The sequence below is a fragment of the Grus americana genome, chromosome 11 (genome assembly GCF_028858705.1).
Source record: "Grus americana isolate bGruAme1 chromosome 11, bGruAme1.mat, whole genome shotgun sequence".
NCBI classification, from domain to species: domain Eukaryota; kingdom Metazoa; phylum Chordata; class Aves; order Gruiformes; family Gruidae; genus Grus; species Grus americana.
This window is the reverse complement of record NC_072862.1, coordinates 12164503-12186344: the sequence shown is the minus strand read 5'-3', so window position 1 is coordinate 12186344 and position 21842 is coordinate 12164503. Positions and strand designations below refer to the sequence as shown.

The 21842-nt window shown below is 51.3% G+C and overlaps 1 protein-coding gene across 2 annotated transcripts in view; it reads left to right on the top strand.

The window, feature by feature from the left end:
• Positions 1–13837, top strand: part of CHST13 (carbohydrate sulfotransferase 13) — a 64365-nt gene extending 50528 nt beyond the window's left edge. For both annotated transcript variants that reach the window (XM_054838629.1, XM_054838628.1), the window contains 2 exons: positions 8881–8963; positions 12495–13837. In XM_054838629.1, coding sequence (XP_054694604.1) covers positions 8898–8963; positions 12495–13340 — 912 coding nt within the window. In that variant the 5' untranslated portion in view covers positions 8881–8897 and the 3' untranslated portion in view covers positions 13341–13837. The remainder of the gene's footprint in view (positions 1–8880; positions 8964–12494) is intronic.
• Positions 13838–21842: the final 8005 nt, after the last annotated feature.

The following is a 21842-nucleotide window of genomic DNA, read 5'->3' as shown; positions in this document are numbered from 1 at the left end:
GAGGATTATTCCCTTTCCCTAACAAGTGAGCCAAGACACTACGCCGCCTCTACCTCAGCAGAGAGAAATGCCGAACCAGCCAGCCCTTACCGAGGGTTGGCCCGCAGAGCAGAGGGCAGGCTGTCAGGAATAGGCCGGGTTATATATTACCGGCTTGTTTGTCAGCGGGGGAATATTGGAGGCGGACGGCAGCGGGTCTGCCTGTAACCACACTGCACGGGGCTGCGTTAGGTGGCAACCTATTGCCTGTGTCCACAGAACCTCCTGCACCTGCTGATGGGAACGAATGGTCACCTCTGTTCTGAGCCTCTGCAGGAGGCTGTTGTCACAATGCAGAACAGATGGAACAAGCCATAACTGGGGAGAAAAACACTGTGCAAAGAGAAGCAAAGATGGGAAAGGCCACAGAGGCATTTCCCAAGCTGCAGAGGATGTGGGTCTGGAACAAGAAATATACGTTTGTATTGTAAATATTAGAGCTACGGAGTTTTGTGAGTTGATGCCAGCTCCCCTCCATCACTCCTCCTGCTCACCACTTGCTGGCACAACCCCAGGATAAACAAAAGAGGTCAAATACAGCATTCACTCCAAAGGAACCTGTTGTCCGCCATGTGGAAGCTGTGTGAGGTGGGCTCAGCTGGGGCTGTCGCAGGTCAATATCTGAGCTCTCCCTCTTCTGTAATGCGACTGCTTGGCGAGCAGCGCTGTGCGCGTCTTCTGGTTGTTCTCCATAGGGCTGGTTACTTTTCGCCATTGCTTGTGCCCATCTGAACATTGCTGGTCATCTTGAAATGCTCCATCTCCCCAAAATGCTTCATCCTAGATGTGCTCTGCTGCCAAGTGTACCTGCCAGAATGTGGCGTGGGTGCTGCCCGCTACCTCTGAGCATGCCCAAGGGACACAATCTCCTACCCCCGAAGTATAAACAAAGTGCAGAGATACCCATCTGCTGTCTAGGGGACAAGCCTCAGCTCTGGAGATGTAGGAAAAGACTTGGCCTGCTATCTGGTAAGAGAGCCTTCCAAATCCGCTCAGCACCGGTGGCTCCCGCAGGCCCTCGGCAGAGGTCCGAAGGCTGCCAGGCAAGTCTGAAACGCCTCGGGCATCCCCTGGTTCTCTCGCCAACCCCCTGTATGCCCAGAAAGGCAGCGGTTGGGGCTGCACTGCAGAACAAGCACTTGCTTGAGGTCTTTGTACGCAGTCGTCGTGTTATTGTTTCACTTTTGGGGGCAGAACGGCTCCTGTCATGTCCTGCAGATTCAGGGATCAATGTTCTTAGCTGTGGCTGATGCGCTTGGCCCTCCCCCAGCGGGAGGTACAGCTCCGGCATTTGCATTGCCACTCTGCTGTGCAGCCTCAGCCAGGTCTCTGGCGTTTGCCATCCACCCCAGATTTCCCACGCTATGGCCTCAAAAGTCCTGTGCCCCACATCCAAAGTACTTGGGATGTTCCCTCTTCCCGTGCGAGCCATGGGAATACGCATTTCCCAGTGGTGCCACAAGATGGTGAGAGGCAGGGTCCCACCTAACCCCTTGGTGGTAGCTGCCGGTGTGACACAGCAGTGTGATGGGGGATGCGGGCTGCTGTCTGTTCACTGTCTTTAAGAACAGCAAATCAAGCAGGCACTGCCGGCTGGGCAGACGGCAAGGCGCTGGGACACGTCTTGCTGCGCTCTTGCGTCGTGGTCATCATGGCCTCGCACAGCAGCCATGTCCCCCCTCCCCTCCCTGACTTGAGTTTTTCAGGGCAATGCATCAAGCCACTGAGCTGGTTCTGGGAGCAAACACCTGGATGAAGCCCAGCTGGTTACACCTCCTGCTTCTCGTTTCACTCACAGCTCCCCAGCAGAGGTGGTTGTGTCTGAATTTGCAAAGCTGAAGGATGCATTTAAGTAAATCAAGCATGTGGTTCTGTTAGAGTTCTTTTCCTTTCTTCTCTAACATTTTAATTCAGCCCCTGTTGTCTATATCCACAGCTTTTTAGATGCATTAAAAATGAGCAGTTACAAGAATTTAAGTAGATTGGATTTGCCTCTTTGCCAAAGGCAAAAATTTGCATTCCCAAATCAAAACCTTCCTGTAAGAATAAAAATAGGAATGAGTTTTGGTTTTAATTCCCTTAGCTCTGAAGATGCATAAGGATGCGAACGCCAGAATTGCCACACTTTTTCACAGCTGACTGCAGCATGCAAGAAAGCAACCGGTTGCTAATTTGATTGTCTTCTCCATCAAACAGAGGTCACTACTTCCAGCAGTGTGGGGGATTTTGGTGTTCGTTTATCCCACATCACCCTCGTTTTGAAAAGTATCTTTAAAAAAACCAAACAGCAAAACAACAACCAACCCTTCTGCTTAGGTAGAAATAAAGCGAGTGTTTTCTCCACCAATACAAACACAAGCATAAAAGCCAGAACTTCCTAGACTTAAACTTTGCTTCCTTGAGACCAGCACTGTTCGACCCCATAGCTCTGATCCATCCAGGCAGGGCAGCTCTTCACACCGACCACGGGCCACTGCCCAGGGGTTCGACTGCTGCTTCCACATGTGAGTTCTTGGCCTCCATGCCCTGGACCGTCTTCACACAGTCAAAGTGTCCGGCCGCCAACCAGGCAGTGTGTCCCAGGCTTTGCTATCAAACCAGGAGGGAAAAGTGAGCTCAGACTGCAGGAACTGTCTGGATCTATCACTGCTACTGTCAAGCTCAATTTTCTTTTTTTCTCTCTTTTTTTTTTTTTCCTCTTGGATGTTAAAATTGAAAATTGGACAGATTCAGCAGCCAGTGGCTGCAGCTAGGATTTGGCTTTGAATAACGCAGTCTCAATATCCTTTCTTAAATTAGATGGCAGGATCCTTCTCTGTGTCTCTTGGGTGCAGTTATTTTAATAGTGAGGAGCCTGTCTTCATGAAGCAGGGCTGCATTTCTACAGTCAGGGACGAGCGAGCCATCACTGGTACAACCGAAGCACTCGCTCATCGCCCATGACAGGTGCCGGAGAAGAGTCAAAACCAGCAAGGTCTGGAAAAGCTCATCGCTGTACCCGCAAAGAGATCCAAGTCCTAATTTCTGGCTCTTCCAGTGACTGACTTTAAGCAAGTGCTGATCCCTTTACACTATAGAGCTCCGGCTGTTGTTTCCCTTTTTGATATAAAGTGGTAATATTGTTCTTATTTGTTTCCCACCATAAACTCTTCTTTATCCTATAAATACAGTTCAGGGGCACAGCTGCGCACGTGCCATGTGTGCCAGGCAGTCAATTCGTGTCACAAATACCATTTCCTATGTTCAGATCCAGAATCCACCACAAATCCATCACAACTGTGATGGATTCACACCCTCCCTCCCTCAAGTTCAGAGGTGGTTTTTTTTTGTTTGTTTTTTTTTTTTTTGGTCTGCGAGAGCATCTCTCAGATGCCCCCACGAGGGACTGCCCTGAGAGCTGGCTTTTCCTGCGTTACAAACAAGCACCTATCCCACTCACCCGCTGGGAGTCGCAGGCTGTAATTAACACTCAGACTGATCATTTTGGGTGGCCAGGCACCACAATTATTTTTTCTCTTTTTTTAGGTTTTGCGCAGACACAACAGGAAGCGAAGCTGGGGCTGTGAGACAGCAGCGGGGAGACAGCGGTGGGGTCAGGATTAGTTCCTTGGGGCCTCTGGGGTGCATACTCACATGCAAGCACGCATGCTCTCTTCACTTTCCTTGGCTGGAACCTACTGACTCTCCAGGTTTTAACCCTCTCCAGTGCTTCGTATTGGAAACCAGGAGTGGAACTTTTGGCTCCTTGTGGTCCCAGGGTCCAGCCTGGAAAACGCCTGAAAGCTCCATCCTCCAGCCCAAAAGGAGCTGGGATTCCTCCTGGTGCATCTCAGCCAGACTCCCACTGATCTGGGGTTTCCAAACCTCTTCCTATCTGGCACCTGAGCAAGCAGGCATGATGTCCTGCATGTGAAACACCTCCTGCTCTGTTGATGATCACATCCCAGCTCATCTCGTAGACACATCCAGCCCTCGCAGCCTCCCATGGGGCACCAAGTGCTGGGATTGCCCGGTCACGTCACAGCCCTTCTCGGCAGCTCTGGATCTGCCTTGGTCCCGGGAGAGCAGAGCTGTCAGTGCTGCAGGTGAAGGTCACCAATGCTATGGATAATAGCATTCATGGGGGTTTTTTGCTGCTAGGGCAAATATATCATCCGATATGTTTCAGGACTTCATTTGTTTTTTTATGACTGTCACACTGGCAGCTGATAGCCCAGAACTAATGCATCTGGGACCTCCCGCCACTTCCAGCAGCAAAGTAGCAGAAACTGCTGAATTCCAACATTGCAAATCAAATTCTGTTGAATTTCCACTCCCCCGGTCCAGGACAAAGCTTCAGTTTCCCTGGTTGGCGTTTCAGTCTTTCCCGGCCTGGCGGTGTTTCTCAATGCTTTGTCCGTCATCACTATCTTTCTATTTTTATGTCAACTCATTCCTGAAGTATTGATCCCAAAGCCAATCTTTGAGATATTTTACTAGAAATCTGCCTTCTGCCCAGCATTTCCCATTTAAATGCCGCCTGCTTTCCAGTGGCTTGTCCCCCTTACAGTTCACCTTTTAAACTTCATCATCTGTGTTTGAAGTACTTATTTCCTGTGGTATGTCATATCTCATGCATTACGTATATCTGGGTGAAGATCTACCACATATGTTTTATGCTTATTTTATAGACAGATCAGGTTGCATGGGTGCAAGCTGCGCTTAGTAAATGCCATGTTGATTTTATTCCCCTTTCCAGTTGCACCCACATCTTTTGTTTTCTTTCCTTCAGACTGTTTTCTAAAGCCCTGGTAATGCTGATGTCAGCCTAGCAGGCTTGTTGCTGCCTGAATCCTGTCTCCTAGCCAAACTCTTCAACTCAGGCGCTGGATTTGCTGTTGTGGTTGCAGAGAACCTCCCTCCGCAATTAAGAGTCTGTTCAGCCAAAACAGCAAATTCTTTCACTGGTGCTTCCAGAAGTCTGGGATGGGCATGATCCAGTCTTTCCCTCACTTCACACATGTCTGGCTGTCTTCGCAATCAACTAGTACACCTAAATATTTACAGCTTTAAAATCTATTCCCTTTTCCAAAGAGAGCTGGCAAGTCATTGAAAACCCAGATCCTGCTGCGGTATTGATGTCACACCGCTGCAAGAGAATAGCTTTGGTTTTGATGGGCCAGCACTAAAAATCTGGGCTGTAGGGGGGAAAGGAGGGAGGGAGCGTGTTGCTTTTTCAAGCTCCAAAGACTGAAAGCACTTGTAGCACAGGAGACTCCAAAATGTGCCTGAGCTCCCTTTCAGGCTCATCTCATTCAGTGGTTTCTGGTCCATGTTACTGCCTTAGCGTGGGGTTTTCAGTCTCTTGCTCTGCATCACTCCTATTCCCTTGCCTCATCCTTTGAAGATGCAAAGGACAGATGTAATATTCCCTTCTGCCCGTCTCAGTGAAAAATCATTTGGGATTTGGATCATGGACATACACTGTCTTGATACTTGTTACCCAAATGGTGATCCAGCAGTTGCCAAGGGTTGATGTTTTCTCCTCGTTAGAAACTCGATATACCTTGGCTAAGTGACATCCCTGCTTTCGGATGCAATTGTGGCGATGCTAAATTTCCAAGGATTACCATTGCATGTGGTGGAATCTGGGAACCTCAGTAACAAGCTATAAAGTCAGGAGGAAAGCCAGGATGCAAAGATTTTGGCAACTCCCCCATGATTGAAGATCCTGCTGTACTCAGGGCCGTGGTGCCAAAATGCAGCATGAACCATTAATTTACTCTGATGATACTCCCTCCTCAACACTGTCATATATTTCAGTATTCCTTGGCCTTCCCAAACTTCTTGGGAGTCCCAGGAGCATCCCAGGGATGGGTAAGCCAACGTACAGGGGATGGGGTGACTGACTCACTCTCAGCATGAATGGGTAGAAGAAGAGGGCTGTGTAAATGCCATTGCCCATCTGCCCCCTTCCTCCTCCCTCCTTCTCCCATTCCAGGCTGCCTCCCAGATCTGATGGAAGAAACAGACACAGATCAAGATTCGAGCCTTTCCCCAGCTCCCCCTGCACGTTTGGTTTCTCACGCCAGCTGTGCACTTCAGCCAGCTGTGGAGCCCCTTGAGCTCAGCCTTGCTACGGTGGGCCATTGCCTGCTTGGGGCAGGCAGTGAAGGCGAGGACAGGATGGGGAGAGACCCCAGGATGGGAGAACACCGTGGGATTGCACGATGGGGTGGTTGGGATGGAGCAGCCACGGAAGAGGGGTTTGTGTTCAAATGGCGGCTGAGCTGTGTTCATAGAGCTGCATGATGAGGACCTGGGGTCTGGGATGTGGCAAGGACTGGGAGGGGACTGCATCAGCAGAGATGCTGCAGGTGCTGGGGCTGATGGAACTTTTTTTTTTCTGGGACTCTGTACAGCACGAGTGTAGCGGGGATCCTAGGAGGTTTGCTGCTATCCATCTGGCTTGTTCTCTGCCAGACCTTGCACTGGGGAAAGGCCGGAGGAAATCCATTTTGCAACATTTCTGCTGGGACTGTTGGTGAAAGTCATGCGAGGTGCAGCAGTCCCTGGCCAGGCTTGTTCCCCTGCCTTAGCAGCACCAAAAGGCACAGCCCAGAGCAGTCAGAGCACGGATCTGACCTGCCCGACCTCTGCTCGCTCCCCACTTTACTGCAGATCTGCTTTTTGTTCACCCTAAAGAGGCTCCTGCTGAGCCAGTCCGCTCCTCCTGGGCCATGACCTGACCCTGCACCGGGTGATGAAGCCTTTCCCTGGGAATGCGTTTCCATGTGCCCCTGCGCAGTGCCGGCACAAGCAATTTGCATTTCTAGCAACTTCAGGTCAGCCTGAACCCCCCAGGGTTTGCTTATGTCCCTGGTAAGAAAGGTTCTGGTTGATGCACGTGTTAATCTCGAAAACAACGCCTCCACGTTGCTTTTACTAAATACAGGACAAGTGTCTGTTGCAGTGCAGGGCGCTTGCAGACAACCCACAGCGGGGTCACACTCTTAAATCAAACAGGAGTTTATCAGCCCTGGCCGGGAAGGGGAATTCGAGTTTAATGCTCTCTGCTTGCAGATTCAAGCTGCAGTGAGTCGAGTTTTCAAGGTCAGTCTAATTCCCTGTCATTTGCAGAGGGCTGAGCCTGGAAATGTGAAATGGGACTCCTCTGGGACGAGCATCTCAGCGCAGTGCTGTGCGCGCTGGATCTTCCACTTATCTCTCATTAGCACAGACGCCGTTTTACCCTCTTGTGGGGTAACTGATACAGGGGATTGAGGAAGAAACCGTACCTTCTCGTTGAGTCACTTCTCGATCAATCCAGTGCTGCAGGAAGTCTCATTTCCCATGAACACGCAAGTGTACATGCGCTGCTGATGAAATCTTGTGAGGTCAGGCAGTCATTTCCCCCTAATTACAGCTCCAGGAATGAATAATGTTTAGCTTAGACCCTGGTGACTTTGTGCTTTGGAGCAGTTTTCATTTAAGCAAAAATATAAGCACATGAAAATGAAGATGGGATTTGGATTTTTTTCTTCTGGTTATTTTGGTTAAAAGATGCCATCTGGAGCTTGTATAACAAATTTGGTTTTGTTCGGTGATGGTCAGTGAACAAAAAGATTCAGAGGTCCAAATTGTCGTGCAAAAAGCATTTGTGCTAGAAAACTTCATGTCAGAAATTGTTTGTGAGAGATGCTTTTCCCTCCACCACATACACCCCTCTGAGATTTTAGAAGGTCCCTGTAGGACCAGGAACTTGGAGGACTGGAAGAACCTCCCAGGCCATCATCTCCTGAACAATGTGTCCCATCCTTCCCCTTTAGAAAAAAACATCCTCTTCCATTTTAAAACTCAGTGTGATTTCTTCCGTGAAAGCCAACACTAGGGCTGCACAACCCGATAGTTAGAAACCACCTTCTCATATGAGAATTGTTTTGGCATTCTCTGCCAATGGAGAGGGTCAGATACAGGAAGCAGAGGATGGGCGAGAGGCAGGACACCTGCTCGGTGGTGTAACTGCAAGCAAGAGCCTGCACCCCTGTCGTGGCTAGCTCCGTGCATTAGGTTTGGGATATCTACATGGTTCTGCCCACGCTGTGCTGGAAACGGGTCCCTGGGGCTGAGGGATGGCAGCTGAAGCGGATGCTTCATAGCCTGGAAAGTGGTTGCATCCCTCCATAATTTATGAGCATGAGAACTTGAGCATCTGTCACCGACTGGGTGTCCAGCACCGCATTCATGGCCAGATCCAGCCTCGGGTTTGGTGCTGCAGCAAATAGTCCTCCAACATCAAACCAGCCAATCTGCATGGCAGGGAAGGGGTGAGGACTGCTTGGGTGGCTGTCTTCAGCTTCAAACACTTGAGGAGATGTTGCTATTTGGAAGGGGGGGGAAGGAGGAGGAGAAAATAGCAATAAGAACTTACCACAGTTAGACGAAGCATGTGACCAACTTGTCTGTTAATGATCGTGGCTCTGAGCCTGGAAATGCAAACTCCGAGCCCGTGGGGACTCAGCACAGAGCGGTCGGTGTTGGGTCTGCCCCTTATCTCTGCCGAGCACAGACACCATCTCGCCCCTTGCAGGCCCACACCAATGCTTGTTGGGGTCCTGTCGCCTCCTGGATCAGTCCCTCGCCAGTGCAGCCTGCAGGCACTGGCATTTCCCAAATGCACATGGATCACACTGTTCCCAGTTGCTTTTGGAAGCGTAACAAGCCATTGGCTTTATTTATGGTCTTTTATTTGTTTAAAGGTTAGGCTGGGACCTTTTGAACCCTAACTGCAGGCTTTGTTAAAAAATAAGAGAAGCAGCTCCCCTCCGCCAATCCCTCTGATTTTTGTCACTCCTTTTCCAGCCACAGAAGATGGGGCTATGAGATCCACCTGGCAAGGGAAGGCTGGTCGCAGCCCACTCCAGGCCCTGTACGAGAGTGACCAGGTAAGGGGACAGGGAGAGGGAAATGGGGGGGTGAAGAGGGAGTAGGGGGTTGACCCCTTCTTCCACCCCTCTGGTGTGTGGGGCACTGTGCCATCTCCCAGCACGCCCAAGGTCCCCACACCTGAACCTCTGGCTGTGTCCAAAAGAGAAGACCACACAGTTTTGGGGAGTAATTGTTGGTAAAGAGCTGCTTATGGCCCTTGTGGTACTTGGGCAAATGGTTTCATTACCGGTGGACTGAGCTATAGCCGGGCAAACCCAGGAGATTTTGCTGTTTGAGGATTTCAAAGCCAACTCTGGGCCATCCTCGCAGGGCGAGAGCATCATTGCCGCGCTTTCTGAGCTGATAATTGATAGATGCTTCTATGTTGGGTGCTATACACACACACACACATGTATCTACACACATATATATATATATATACACACATACATGAAGCTGGACCCAGCCATGAGGGGGTTATAATCCTGGGACATCTCAGGCCCCTCCATCACCCTGAGCTGTGCCAGCTACACCTGCTGAGACAGGGGCAGCCAGGCACAGTCTGGGCAGGCAAACCCTCCCCTCCAGGTGGGCTCAGCGGGTCCCTCCCCACGCGAGGGTCTGCCGTAGGACAAGCCATGGTTGCTGCTTGGGGCAGGGAGCACTTGTCCTCGCCAGGCCCCAGTGCATGCAGCCCAACTGGCATTGGTGACCTGGCATCAGGGAAGGTGTCCCACTTGTCCTTTAGCAGCTCAGTGGGAACTTGGGGGTTTGTGGTTGAAGCTGCAAAAGGTGTTTGTTTCCTTCTACTGCGTTCCCCGCCCCAGGCGGGCAGTTTTCCCCCCATGCAGCCAGACTTGTCTTTGCAGAGAGATCCTCGCCCACAACTTCTCTGCAGGAAGTCCTGCAGGAAACCGCTCTCCAGCTGGTGCAATGGGCCAGGCCACGGCCACATGCCCCAGCCACCAAACATGCCCCGTATCTCTCTGCGTCCACAGGACAGTCATCTTCTGCAGCCCCCAAGAAGCAGAGGGCACTGCTGGTGGTCCCTGCAGCTGGCTGCCATCCCCGCTGCCTCCCCGCTGCCCATCGGCAGTGCCCGCTGCAGCTGGACCGAGATCTCCTTTCCATATGTGATACTTTGTCTTACTGTCTAGGTTGATGCTTTAATGTCTATAAACAGCCGAATTACATTTGCTCTGGGAAAAATGGCAGATGTGAACTTCGTTGGCCATGATGCTGGCAAATCCTAACGCTGCTGGAATTTTGTGATCTTATTTCCTTAAAAGTGATACTTAATTTCTCTGGCTTTTAAAGAAAAGGAAATGAAGGGAGCAATTTTGCTCTGAAATAACTGCAAGACATGCACTTATTCCAGTGGGCGGCTGTTGAAAAGTAGTCACATTTATTTGTTGCCATGCCTGCAGACAGTGTGTCTGTCTGTCTGTCTCTGGTCCAATAGTTTTGAATTATGCAAGTGCAGGGAAAACCACCTGAAAAAAAAAATCACATTATTAAAATGCCTCTTTTTTTTTAAGCACTTGCAAAAAGGGTTTCCAATTTTAAAAGGTGATGGAGACCCTCCAAACAAAAGAAATTTCTGCTGAAAGGTGACTGTGTTGCAAAGAGATGTACCACGAGAATGCCTCTTCTGCCACAATTATCACCTCTCTAGGTGCTATATTGTCTTCATATCCAAGTAGCCAACAATGTCAAAGTCATCTCTTGGTGGCAGTTAGAGTCTGTTGACCTGCATTTCCTCCATCTGAGCATTTTCATTTATCATCTTCCCCTTGGAAGGAGCAGGGATGGGATGCTTTCTCCTGCCCCTGTCTCAGGTTACTGTCCATGCAGGCTCTTGGAGAAAGTGGTCACTAAGGTGACCTGGACAAGGTTCCTTCTTTAGTGGAAATGAGATCCAAAAGCGTCTGAGTGTGGTTCATCCCTTGCAGGAGGAGCTGTTTGCCCAGACGTTAGTGCTTCTCTGAAGGTGACGGGTCTGATGGATCATCCATGGGATGGGCAGTTTGTCTCAGGATCCCATCTCCTAGCAGGAACTTTACAAAGCCCCCATCTCCACAATGCCGCCTCTCCCAGGCTCTAGTGCTTCCCAAAACTCCTTATGGTCCCCCAGGGAGAGGTGAGGGTGCACCTGAAGCTTGGCAAAGGGTGTCCTTTGGCATGCATAAGCAATGACAGCTGTCAGCAGCAAGGATGTAGGGACCAAGGAGGTGGCCTGCCCTTGACCTTCATCTTGAGGTTACCACATGTCTGCAGGCTGCAGAGACATTTGCTGTGGCACCCTGTGATGCCAGCGGGACTGTCTTCACAACCCCACAGTGGAAGCCACCGTCATCTTGCAACATGGGGGTCATTGCATTAGAGCAACAGCTCCATGGGGTCAGAGCCGCCCCAGGTTAGGAAACGGGTAGTGAAGCCGTTAGCGGTCTTAGCGGTCGTGGCCAGAACAAGGCTGTTGGAGGTTCCCAGCAATGACCTCAGGGCTGAATGTGAAACCTCCCAACCCTCGTGAGCAAAACAGGGAGGGAACGGGCAGGAGGAGGAGGAGGAGGGGACCTTCCTCTTCTGAGTTCCTGGAAATAATTTCCTTCCCCAGATGTTTTAATGACATTTTGGGATTTCTGATGAAAACCATGACAGGAAGGGTCATGTTCCCAAACTGGAGGGGAGTTTCAGCTGGGGCAGGGGTTGGGGGACTCTGGGCTCCTGGGAAGCCAATGCAGTGGCTGCCAGGCCTTAATGCAAAGATGAGAAGGACCGTATATGGACTCCTCATCTCTGTGGATAAAGGAGACTATGACCAGAGCTGAGGCATCAGACTGGCCTGTGTGGAAAAAAGTCCCTCAGGAGAAGAAATCCAAAGCCCTCAGGAAGGGCCACCCCACCACTTCCAGCAGCACCTCACTCGTCTCCATCACACCGTCACCCCACCTCGCCTCCAGCTCCCTGACTGCTCTCCAGGGTTCGACCGTCAGCATTAAAGACCATTTTCCTCCACCTGTCTCCCTTTGCCTTTCCTTGGCAGCACACCTGCGCCGTTTTCTTCACGCATGCCCACGCTCGCGCGCCATGTTCCTGCCCCTTGTCTGCGGTGCTCACAGCGAGCCCGCGGTGTCGGCGTGCGGGGCCCTGCGCCAGCGAAGGGGCTGCGCTGTTTGCCCTGGAGGGGTCGGGCCGTGTATGCCCCCCCTGGCTGGCATAAGGGAGAGCTTTAGCCCAGTGTGGGGGGTGCGGTAAGCAATGTTCGGTTGTTGACCCTCTCTGCACTGCCTGTTCTTCCCTCACCCTCTTTGACTTGTCTCCTTACCTGCCTCCTCATCACATTTTATTCTGTCTTTAGCCCCGAGCAGGATCAAGGATTAAATGCATCAAAGCAAGTTGTGTTCAAAGTCAACGCTGTCCCCCAAAATCTCACATGGGTGACTGCCAGATCCAGGAAAGTGGAAGGGATGGGGACAGTTGTGTTGTAGGCTATGATCAGCTTGGGCAAGCTAGTGACCATCTCTTTTTTTTTTTTCTCTCCCCAGTTTGAACAGTCATCACTGCAGGCAGTTCACCAGCAGAGACGGGAGCTGTTGAGCAACATCTGCAACCGTTACACCCGCAAGCGGCGTCTCCTGCAGCCGGATGACTTGCGGCACTTGGTGGTGGATGATACGCATGGGCTGCTCTACTGCTATGTGCCCAAAGTGGCCTGCACTAACTGGAAGCGAGTGATGATGGTCCTGACGGGGCAAGGCAAGTACCGGGACCCACTGGAAATCCCCGCCAACGAGGCCCATGTCTCATCCAACCTGCGCACCCTCTCCGAGTATAGCATCCCTGAGATCAACCACCGCCTGCGCAGCTACCTCAAGTTCATCTTCGTGCGGGAGCCCTTTGAGCGCCTGGTCTCAGCGTATCGCAACAAGTTCACCCGCAGCTACAACACGGCCTTCCACAAGCGCTACGGGACCAAGATCATCCGGCGGCACCGGCAAGAGCCCAGCGACAAGGCCCTGGAGCGTGGGGACGACGTGCGCTTCGAGGAGTTCGTCTACTACCTGCTGGATCCCCGGACGCAGCGGGAGGAGCCCTTCAACGAGCACTGGGAGCGGGTGCATTCACTTTGCCACCCCTGCATCGTCCACTACGACGTGGTGGGCAAGTACGAGACCTTGGCTGAAGATGCCAACTACATCCTCCAACTGGTTGGGGCCGACACAAGCGTCAAGTTCCCATCTTCATCCAAGACTACCAGGACAACGGATGACATGACAGCCCAGTTCTTCCAGGACATTAGCCCCTTCTACCAAAGGAGACTCTTTAATTTATACAAAATGGACTACTTGCTCTTCAATTACTCCATCCCCTCGTACCTCCGCATCCGATGAGGCAGGGGCTGGGAGGAGAGGCAAAGGAGAGCTGGGTAACTCTCATCTTGCCACAGTTCCTCTCCTCTCACCCTGAAATTCCTCTTGGTTGACTTCTCCCCCATGCCCTCCCTGTTACGGTCTGCTCCACATCCTGATGCCTTGTTCATGCACAGCCTGGAAGGAGGACTCCTCTCAAAACACTGGGGCTGGAGCTTTTCCTTCCCTTTCCCTCCCACCCTTCAACATCTACAGAGGATGGTGGTGGGACCAGACACTATTGGGTAGGAGGACTTGCCTTGGCTGGGGACTTTCTTTTAACTAAGAGACTCCTCTGTAGATCCAAGTCTTGGGAAGGCTCCTTTTTCGGGCAGGATCCCTTCAGGTCTTTCTCCTCCTTACTGGGCTGTTTAGGAGCGGACATGGCATCTCGGGAGGCAGGGTGGAGCGTGTCAGAGACTTGCATAGAACCAGAAATAAAGCAATAATTTAATGTAAGTTTTTCCTTTCGTTTAAAATTGCTCCCACCTTTTCTTTTCGCCTCGTTCTCCTCCCTCCTCCCCCAGCTTCCCCCGGGGAAGGCAACAGTGTGTTGCTGTGACCACACATTTCTCCCTGACAAAGCCTGGCAGGGATTTTTGTTTCTCCCCTTCCACGTGCTCTCGGTTGGGATGCAAAATACTCCAAAGAGAGAGGAGCAGGTTTGCAGCAGGTATGAGCTGATAGAGACACAGCGCTTTCTCCTGAACTACAGTAGCAGAGCAGACAATGCACGTGCCTGTGCGTGTCTCTGGATTTCGGGTCAAATCTAATAAATTCAGGCCCCACACCTGTGTTTTAAGAGCAGGTAATGACTTTTGCAAAGCCATATGTACAGCACGGGTGCAGGTGTCTGCTCAGATGAAATCACATATGTCCTCCACGGTGCCCTGCCTACAGGCCTGCTGGGCTGGCAGGACGCAGCTGGCAGCACTGGCTCCTTGTCCCCAGCCACCATCTGCGCTCCCATGTGCGGCCGCTGCCTCCGCATGGGGTGGCCACATTGCACCGGGGGACCGAGAAAGGTGCTGGGGCAGGTTTGGGTTGTGAAGTGCTTCGGGGAGCATTGTGCTGGGATGTGCGAGGTCACTATGGGAAGGAAAAAGTGATGCTGGACTGGGAAGGCCAGAGAAGAAGAGTGTGTCTGTGCGTGTGTCTCTGTGTGTGTCTGTATGAGAAAAAAATGGAGAATAAAAATGAGGACAGAGACACCTAGAGGAAAATTCCCCTTTGGCTGGCTGGCTTTGGACAATTCATTCCTTGAAGAAAAAATGGGGAGGAGGGGGCAAAACACAAGAGAAAACGACAAACCCAGTCCAAGGATTTTAAATTAAAACCAGTTGAAGGAGCTGTATTTCTTTAAAACCATATTTCAGTCTTTCCTCTTCTGTTCAGCTTTGGGTCGGTGGCTCCCTTTGTAAATAAACACGCCAGTAATAGAATTTGCTGTAGAGTGTATCTGCTGGCTTGGCTGTGAGCACTTGACTTATTAGTGCAATACAATGGGAGGTTTTATAAAACCCCGGTGCTCTCAGGCTCTTTTAAAAAATAATGTTTTCATCTAACAACTTTCGGCTGTTATATCTTAACCTTTTTCCTCTCTGCCTCTGATCGGCACCTATCCACTGACACTCCCTCCTTGGTTGCTTCATTCAGAGATTGGGTTTAGCAAAGCAATGAAAAAAGTAAATAAAATTGCTGGTGATCCTGGCAGTCTGACTGATTCTCCCAATCTGGAGTGGAGATCTTGCGGAAATGGCCTTTCTCGTGCTATCTTAGTATCTCCCCGTCAAGCTGAAACTCAAAGCACAAAAACAGATTATATGATGCAACAAATTTCATCTGCAGCGTTCAGGCTTGGAGTGCATTCCTCCTGCTTTCTCAGGAGTCTCACGTTCCCTGCTTAGCACTGCCTCTGCTTGGAAAAGTCATTGTTCAAGTCACCACAAGCTCTCTTCATCGCTTTTGGTCATGAATCATACTTTGGGGTCAGCTTCAGAGTCACAAAGGGATGGATTTTTTTTTTCTTTTTTTTTCCTAAATACTGTTCCCTGCAGGTGGCTCTTGAAAGCTGATGGCACTGTGAGTGGCAAGGACAGATACACAGACTCTCTCCCCATTGTGCTGCCTGGGGATGTTTAGACAGTACCTGGCCGGTTGGGAGCCCCTTTGTGCTCTCTTTGGAGTGAAGGAGAGGGAACAGCACGCTCTGGGCTTTGTCTTTTAGCCAGCTGGTTTCTCAGCTTTCCTGCAGTGGTGGCGATTTGGAGACAGTCCCGGTCATCATGGCTATTTGATCGGCAGCCTGTCCCCCCGGCACCCCCATCAGACCTGACCCCGTGCCCCAAACAACAGCAAAGCCACACGTGTGTGGAGCAAATGCAGCCCGCCAGCCTCAGCCATGGTCTGCCAAGGGCAATACCCTGCTGAGATTTGCTCTGTAACACGGTGTCTTTTGGGTCACATAGGACCTTTGGAAATACCCACCTTTGGGCTTTTTCTTAAAAAAACAACCAACAGCCACAATCCAACCCGTTTAGGTCATACCTTTGGCTCCCCCTCTGCCTAAACATTGCTTTCCAAACCAAACCTGCCCATGCGAACAGAAAATGGCCACTTTGTATTTCTGAGGCAACCGCCTTCAGCCTGGGCTGGAGCTTTCCGGCGCTGGAAACACTTTGCCCGTGCCAAAGCCGAGCACCAGCGGCACCGGCACCAGCGGCACCAGCACCAGCAGCCGGGGCCGGGAGGCTGCGGGGCCCCCGGCGCTGGGCAGCCCCCCCCGGCAGGCACGGCCCGACCCTTCCCCGGCTCGCACCGAAAAACGCTGCAGGACTGGAGCAAAACGGAGTTACGAGGACACCGTGTGACTGGTGATCCCAACTACAAGCATTTTAATTTCCTGTGAGACTTCGGGTGCTGGGAACCATTTCTTTAAGGGGCTCCTAGTTGGGTTTTGGGGTTTTTTAGCTGTTTCACTGCATCCCTTTTTCTTGCCAGGGAAGAAAGTATCAAGGTAATCTAGGCCACCTCTAAAGTGTAGTTGGATTTGGTTTTCTCTTCTGCTTGGGACCGAGAATGTGGTAGCGCCTGATGTGCAACAAGGGCTTGAAAAGCAAGGAGCTGCCGGGGAACTGCCCCCCGGGAGATGGAGCAGGGCATAATGCCCTCGGCCCTGCCCGAGCACCCCGCTGTGAGTGGGGAGTGTTTCCAGGAGGAAGATGGTGATCCGGTGATGAAGGGCATGAATGCACCACCGGGATCCAAAACAAGACACAAACATGACCCTGCTGCTTAGTGGCAATGGGGCTTTGGTGCAGCTGCCCTGGGGGCCACATACCGTGTACTGTGCTGCGTTTTGGCCAAGGTTTGATGACGAGTGAAGACTCTTCTCGAGCAGCTCTGTGACCAGCAAGGTGAAGACAGGACCAACCAACCATCCTACCAGGAACAAGCAACAGCTGCTGTCACCTGGAGAAAAAGGAAAACCCCAGGGGCAGCAGGGGCATTTCTACCTGTGCACAGACTTCTTTTGGTCCCCTTAAATACAAGCCTTACACTGCCAAAAAAACCCCAACTGGGTATTTTTTCATGGAAATAAACCTTCCCTGCAGGGCAGGTGCTGAGGGGTAAGTGCAGCCATTACCCCCATGGCCACACACCAAGCTCCCGCACCTGGGGCAGGCTGGGAGCAGCTGGGCTGGGGGACAAGTCTCACAGCAAAGCCGAGGATGCTGGTGGCTGCCAAAGCAGCCAGGTGAGAGCACTTGGGGGTCCCCACCGCACTAAGTGCATCAACCCTGCCAAAAGGAGCAGAGGCACCCAAGTGAGTGGCTGCAATTAGATGCCTACCCCATAACCAAGCAGGTCGTCTGGCAGGGTGCGTGGGGCCAGGCGCTGTGCCTCACTGCCCAGGCAGCGCCCAGCTCTGCACAGGCTGGAGTCCTCGGTGGCACTTTGGCAGCCGTGGGTTGGGGCAGGAGGACCAGGGTGGCTGAGGGAGAGCCACCGCCGCCAGTGCTGCCAAGGTCACCCCGGCTCGACAAATGGAAAAATCCAAGTTAGACGTGGTAATTGCACACAGCTCAGCCTCAGGGAAGGAATAACCTTGCAAACTATTTAAACCCTCCCTTCCTCATCCCCCCCATCAAGTGCCTATTAAAAATAAATAACTAAAGAAACAAAACATGGCTGTTGTCATATGAAGTAGCATTCAGACTTCCGAGTTGCAGTGTCTGTGTCATGCAGCCAACATGGGGCAAGTACCCCATGGGCGTACTCTGCGAGGGGCTTGGGGGGCAAGTGCAGACCGTATCCCCCAGCCCTCTTGGAGGCTGCTGGTACCATGGGGGTCCCATCCTGTTCTCAGACACGCTTGGGGATGAGCAGCTGCAAGTGAGTCAGGCTGGTCCTGGGGTTCAGTGCAAGGCTTGGGATCTGCTGGGGAGCTGTCAGAGCACCAGGGATACAAAAAGCAAGAACAGCCTCACTTTTAGATGTGCATATGTGCACAGACATACAATGTAAATAATGATTCTATTATAATGTATAATAGAATTATTGTGAATAATTGAAATATAGGTGATAATACATGCATTATATATAATATGTATATGTGTATAAAGTATGTATTACAAGAATAATTAAACAGCATTTGTGATTATACTTATATATGTTGAGTGATTACATTTGTATATGATTGTAATACTTAATAGCTATTTGGTTTATGCATGTCTGTATATGTATGTGTGTACAACATCATATTTATTATATAAACACACACATACCCGCCAACATAAAAGAGAGAGCACCTTCCCTTCCTGCAATGTTGAGCTTTGCCATGGTCCAAGGTGACTCAGCAGCTAATGGCGAGCCATCCCCTCCCTCCGAGTGCCACTAACAGCTCTGCATGCTGCAGCCTGCAGAGCGTGGCGGGCACTTTGCCTGTGCTGTGGGTATTTCATGCTACGGAGCCGCTGGCCCCATCCCTGGTGGCCCACATGAAGCTGTTGAGTTTCTCCTTCCAGTGGAACAAAACTGAGCTTCAGTGATAGGGAGGTTTCCTTCCAGAGCTTGCTGTGCAAAAAACCCACACATTGGGTTGTTTACCAGCCGGAGGATTAAATAGACTTCCATTGAAGGGAAAAAAAAATATGCGTTTTCAAGTATGTCTTGGAAGCGGTGTCACACTTGAAGGAGGCTTTTCAGACTTACTTGTGCTTGCTGGCTGGCACTTCATTTGTCCCTGGTAAGGATGCTGCATCTCACACAATGTAGAGTTTCTGGAAAAACACTGTATTAGGATGGAGGCAGTGAGTGGAATCTGGAGGGGGGGAGGAAAATAAATGCTTTGGCTGTTCCTGAAAACAACCCCCTGCTCCCATCTCTCTCTATGGCTGGTGACAGCCCCTTCTTTGCTTGCAGAGAGAAACCCTTCTGCAGTCAGGAATGAGGGAGCCCCTGACCAACTTCCTCCCCGATGCGGCAGGGATCTCCCCGATGTCCCAGCAGCCACCCCACCCCAACACGTTGGCCTTGTGGTGGTGCAGGGCAGGCACCCATCCCCTCCCAAACTCCCATGCCCTTCCTTGTACCCCCATCCCACAGCACTGACATGAACCTGAGATTCAATTTATTCCGAGACAACTAGTGGCTGATCTCAGGACCGAGTCCAAACCTCACTGCTAATACAGTGTAAAGGGAAAACAAGGGAGACAAAAATAATAAATTTTACATTTTTTCACTGCCTCCTACTACAACCTGGATCAGCTGGCTGATGGCTGCACAGGGCTTGGAGGATCCAGCCCAAAGCAGGGGGTTTTAAATTTATTTCTGCTTTATTCAAAGACAGCCAGTCTCATTCCTCTGCTGACACTCCACTTTTTATTTCCCCCTAGAGATGAAAAGGAGGTAAGCCTTCGACGGGGATCTCACAGCATTTGATGGGTTTCTCAGTCCAGGTCAAGCGCTGAGCCCAAATGGGCAGGTCAGCAGCCAAGGACTAGAGAGCAGCAAGAAAGGAGCTCTCTTCTCCCACCTCCTCCTTTTTAAGGAAGTTGCTTATTTGTAAGCTGTGAGGAATAAATACAAATAAAAGTCACTGTCAGCTCAAACGGAGGTGCTGGTGGCTGTGGTGGGATGGCTACAACCCAGTGAAAAGCTGGGCACAGTAATGCCACAGACACAGCAGCTGAGAAGCCGGGCCCGTCGCTGGCAGGGACTTTCCTGCTGGGTTAGCTTAAAGACAGAAATCACTATGAAATGTCCACACTCCATCTGGGCTCTGCTACCCACACAGGTTTGCTCTGAAGCCACGTGAATTTTGTGAAGGAAAAGGGAGGAAAGCAACCCCCTCCCCAAATCTCCCTGACAAAATTACTCCAATACACCACCACGGGGAGCATAAAACCAGGTACGGCCTGCTGGGATGTACTGAAAGCTCTTAAAAGCTGAGGATCCTGCAGGCATTTAAACCCCAGATCTCTGTTTTTAAGGGGAGGGAAGGGGGACGATGCCTGGAAAACTCAGCTGCGCTCGGTGCCAGCGAGGCAGCCAGTGCCGGGGGAGGGAGCAGCGTTGCCCGCTCGGCACAGACCGATCGCTGGAAGGGCTGGGGGTGCTTTCTTGGAGGAGCAGGTTCAGATGGAGTTACAGGAAGCCGTGCTCCGGGGTTACGTATAACCTTTGTTAGCAAAGGCCCTTTCTCATTTGCACAGGGAAAAAAAGAAAAGGACGAAAGAGTAAACAGGCTGAACAGCCAAATAACTAGCCTTTCGCTGCCCTTAAAAAAAGGAAAAAAAAAAATCCCCTTTTATTGAAACCATTTCCTTTGGTTATATCATTTCTCCTGAGGCTGGAAGCAATTTTCAGTCTGAAGTGCATTCCCTGCACTAAGTGCACGGGCACGAGGCTGACGCTTGGCTGCCCACCACGGGGTACCCTGGAGTACAGCACGCCTCGCTGTGCCCTTTCTCATGTCCCCACATCAGCTCGCAGCCCCAACACCCCCTCCAAGGGGAGTACCCCCAAGCCCAGCGCAGGCAAGGTGCAGCATAGGTCACCCACAAGTAGGACACAGATGGCATCCATTACGTGTTCCCATCCGTGTCCTCTGTCAACAGTGACAACCAGAACAAACCGAGCTCTGCCCAGAAACCCTCTGATGAAGGTACACACCAGTGCCAGGGCTTTGTTGCAATCACGCAGCAGAGGAGCAGCTGTGTGTTGGGCACTGGGAATTGATGCTGGACGAGGGTGACTGTGGTCCCTTGCAGTCTGCACCAGCCATGGGCTTGAGTCTGGGGCTTCTGGGGGATCAGAGGGAGCCCAGGCAAATCTGTGCTATTAAAATAAAGACTTTCACATGTCTGGGACTCTGCAGAGGGCTGGGGTGTCCTCAGCAGCTTGGCCTTAGGACCAGCCTTACCTGATTCACACCAGCAGCAAAAGCATCCAGATCCAGAGAGGACCTCTCCCCAAGGCTGTGGGGACATGCAGCAAGGAGGAGAAAATACGGTGTTGAGGCAGGAAGAGTTATTTGCTGGGACTGCTCAAGCCAGTGCCAAATTTGAGCTAATAAAGGTTTACAAAATAAAATGCTAAGCTCAAGTTATTAAAATATATATGTACGTATCTGCTAACGCAGCCCCCTCAAACTGGGACCAGCAATCAGACGCTTGCTTTGCTTTCCCCGCAAGCCCCCTCAGCTGCTGCTGCTGCAATTATCACACGTGGGTGCTCGGGGCCGACAGCGGCGCAGCCGAGCAGAGCTGACAGCACGCAGGCTGCAGCGAGAGATAAAGCAGCGAGGCCCAAGACGGGGGAATCGTGTGCCTCAGATGCTGAAATCTCCCCCACCATGAAGCTGGTGTGCGCATACTCTCCAGCTCAGCCAGCTTGGGGTAATTTATCCTTTGTAACAAAAAAAGGAAGAGAAGGTTTGGAGAGGGGGGAGGTGACAGCTTATTTTTTTTCAGGGAGTGCTTTTCCCCATGCCTGGCAGCCCAGAGCTGAGCAGCTTTTGCTGTTAGGGACCTTCAGCCACATGTTATCCCATGCAGGGGCCTCAGCTTTGCAGCTGGGAGATGGGAGCAGCCAAGGCACCCAACACAGCTCAAATACCCAACACAGCTCAAATCTAAGTGTTTAAGAGCTGGCAGGCCCTTGAACAAGGCATCTTTCTGCCAGCAGGCTGGGGGGGCTTGACCTCCCCTTTTCCCTCCTCCAACACATACAAAGGCAGATTATTATTAAAGCTGTGGCCTGGTGGCATTTTTCAAAGGTTTGATCCACGTCCTCCACTCCTGACTCTTGGGCATCTTATTATCTGGAGGACCCTACTGCTTCTTCGATTTCAGTGAGAATTGGCTGCTTTCAGCCCCACAAGCCTCCCTGACGTGTTCCTGGTAGCACAAGATAGCCGCCCTGGAGTGAGGACCTAAGGAGTTATTTGTCAAATCCTCATGCCAAATCCTCATTCAGCCC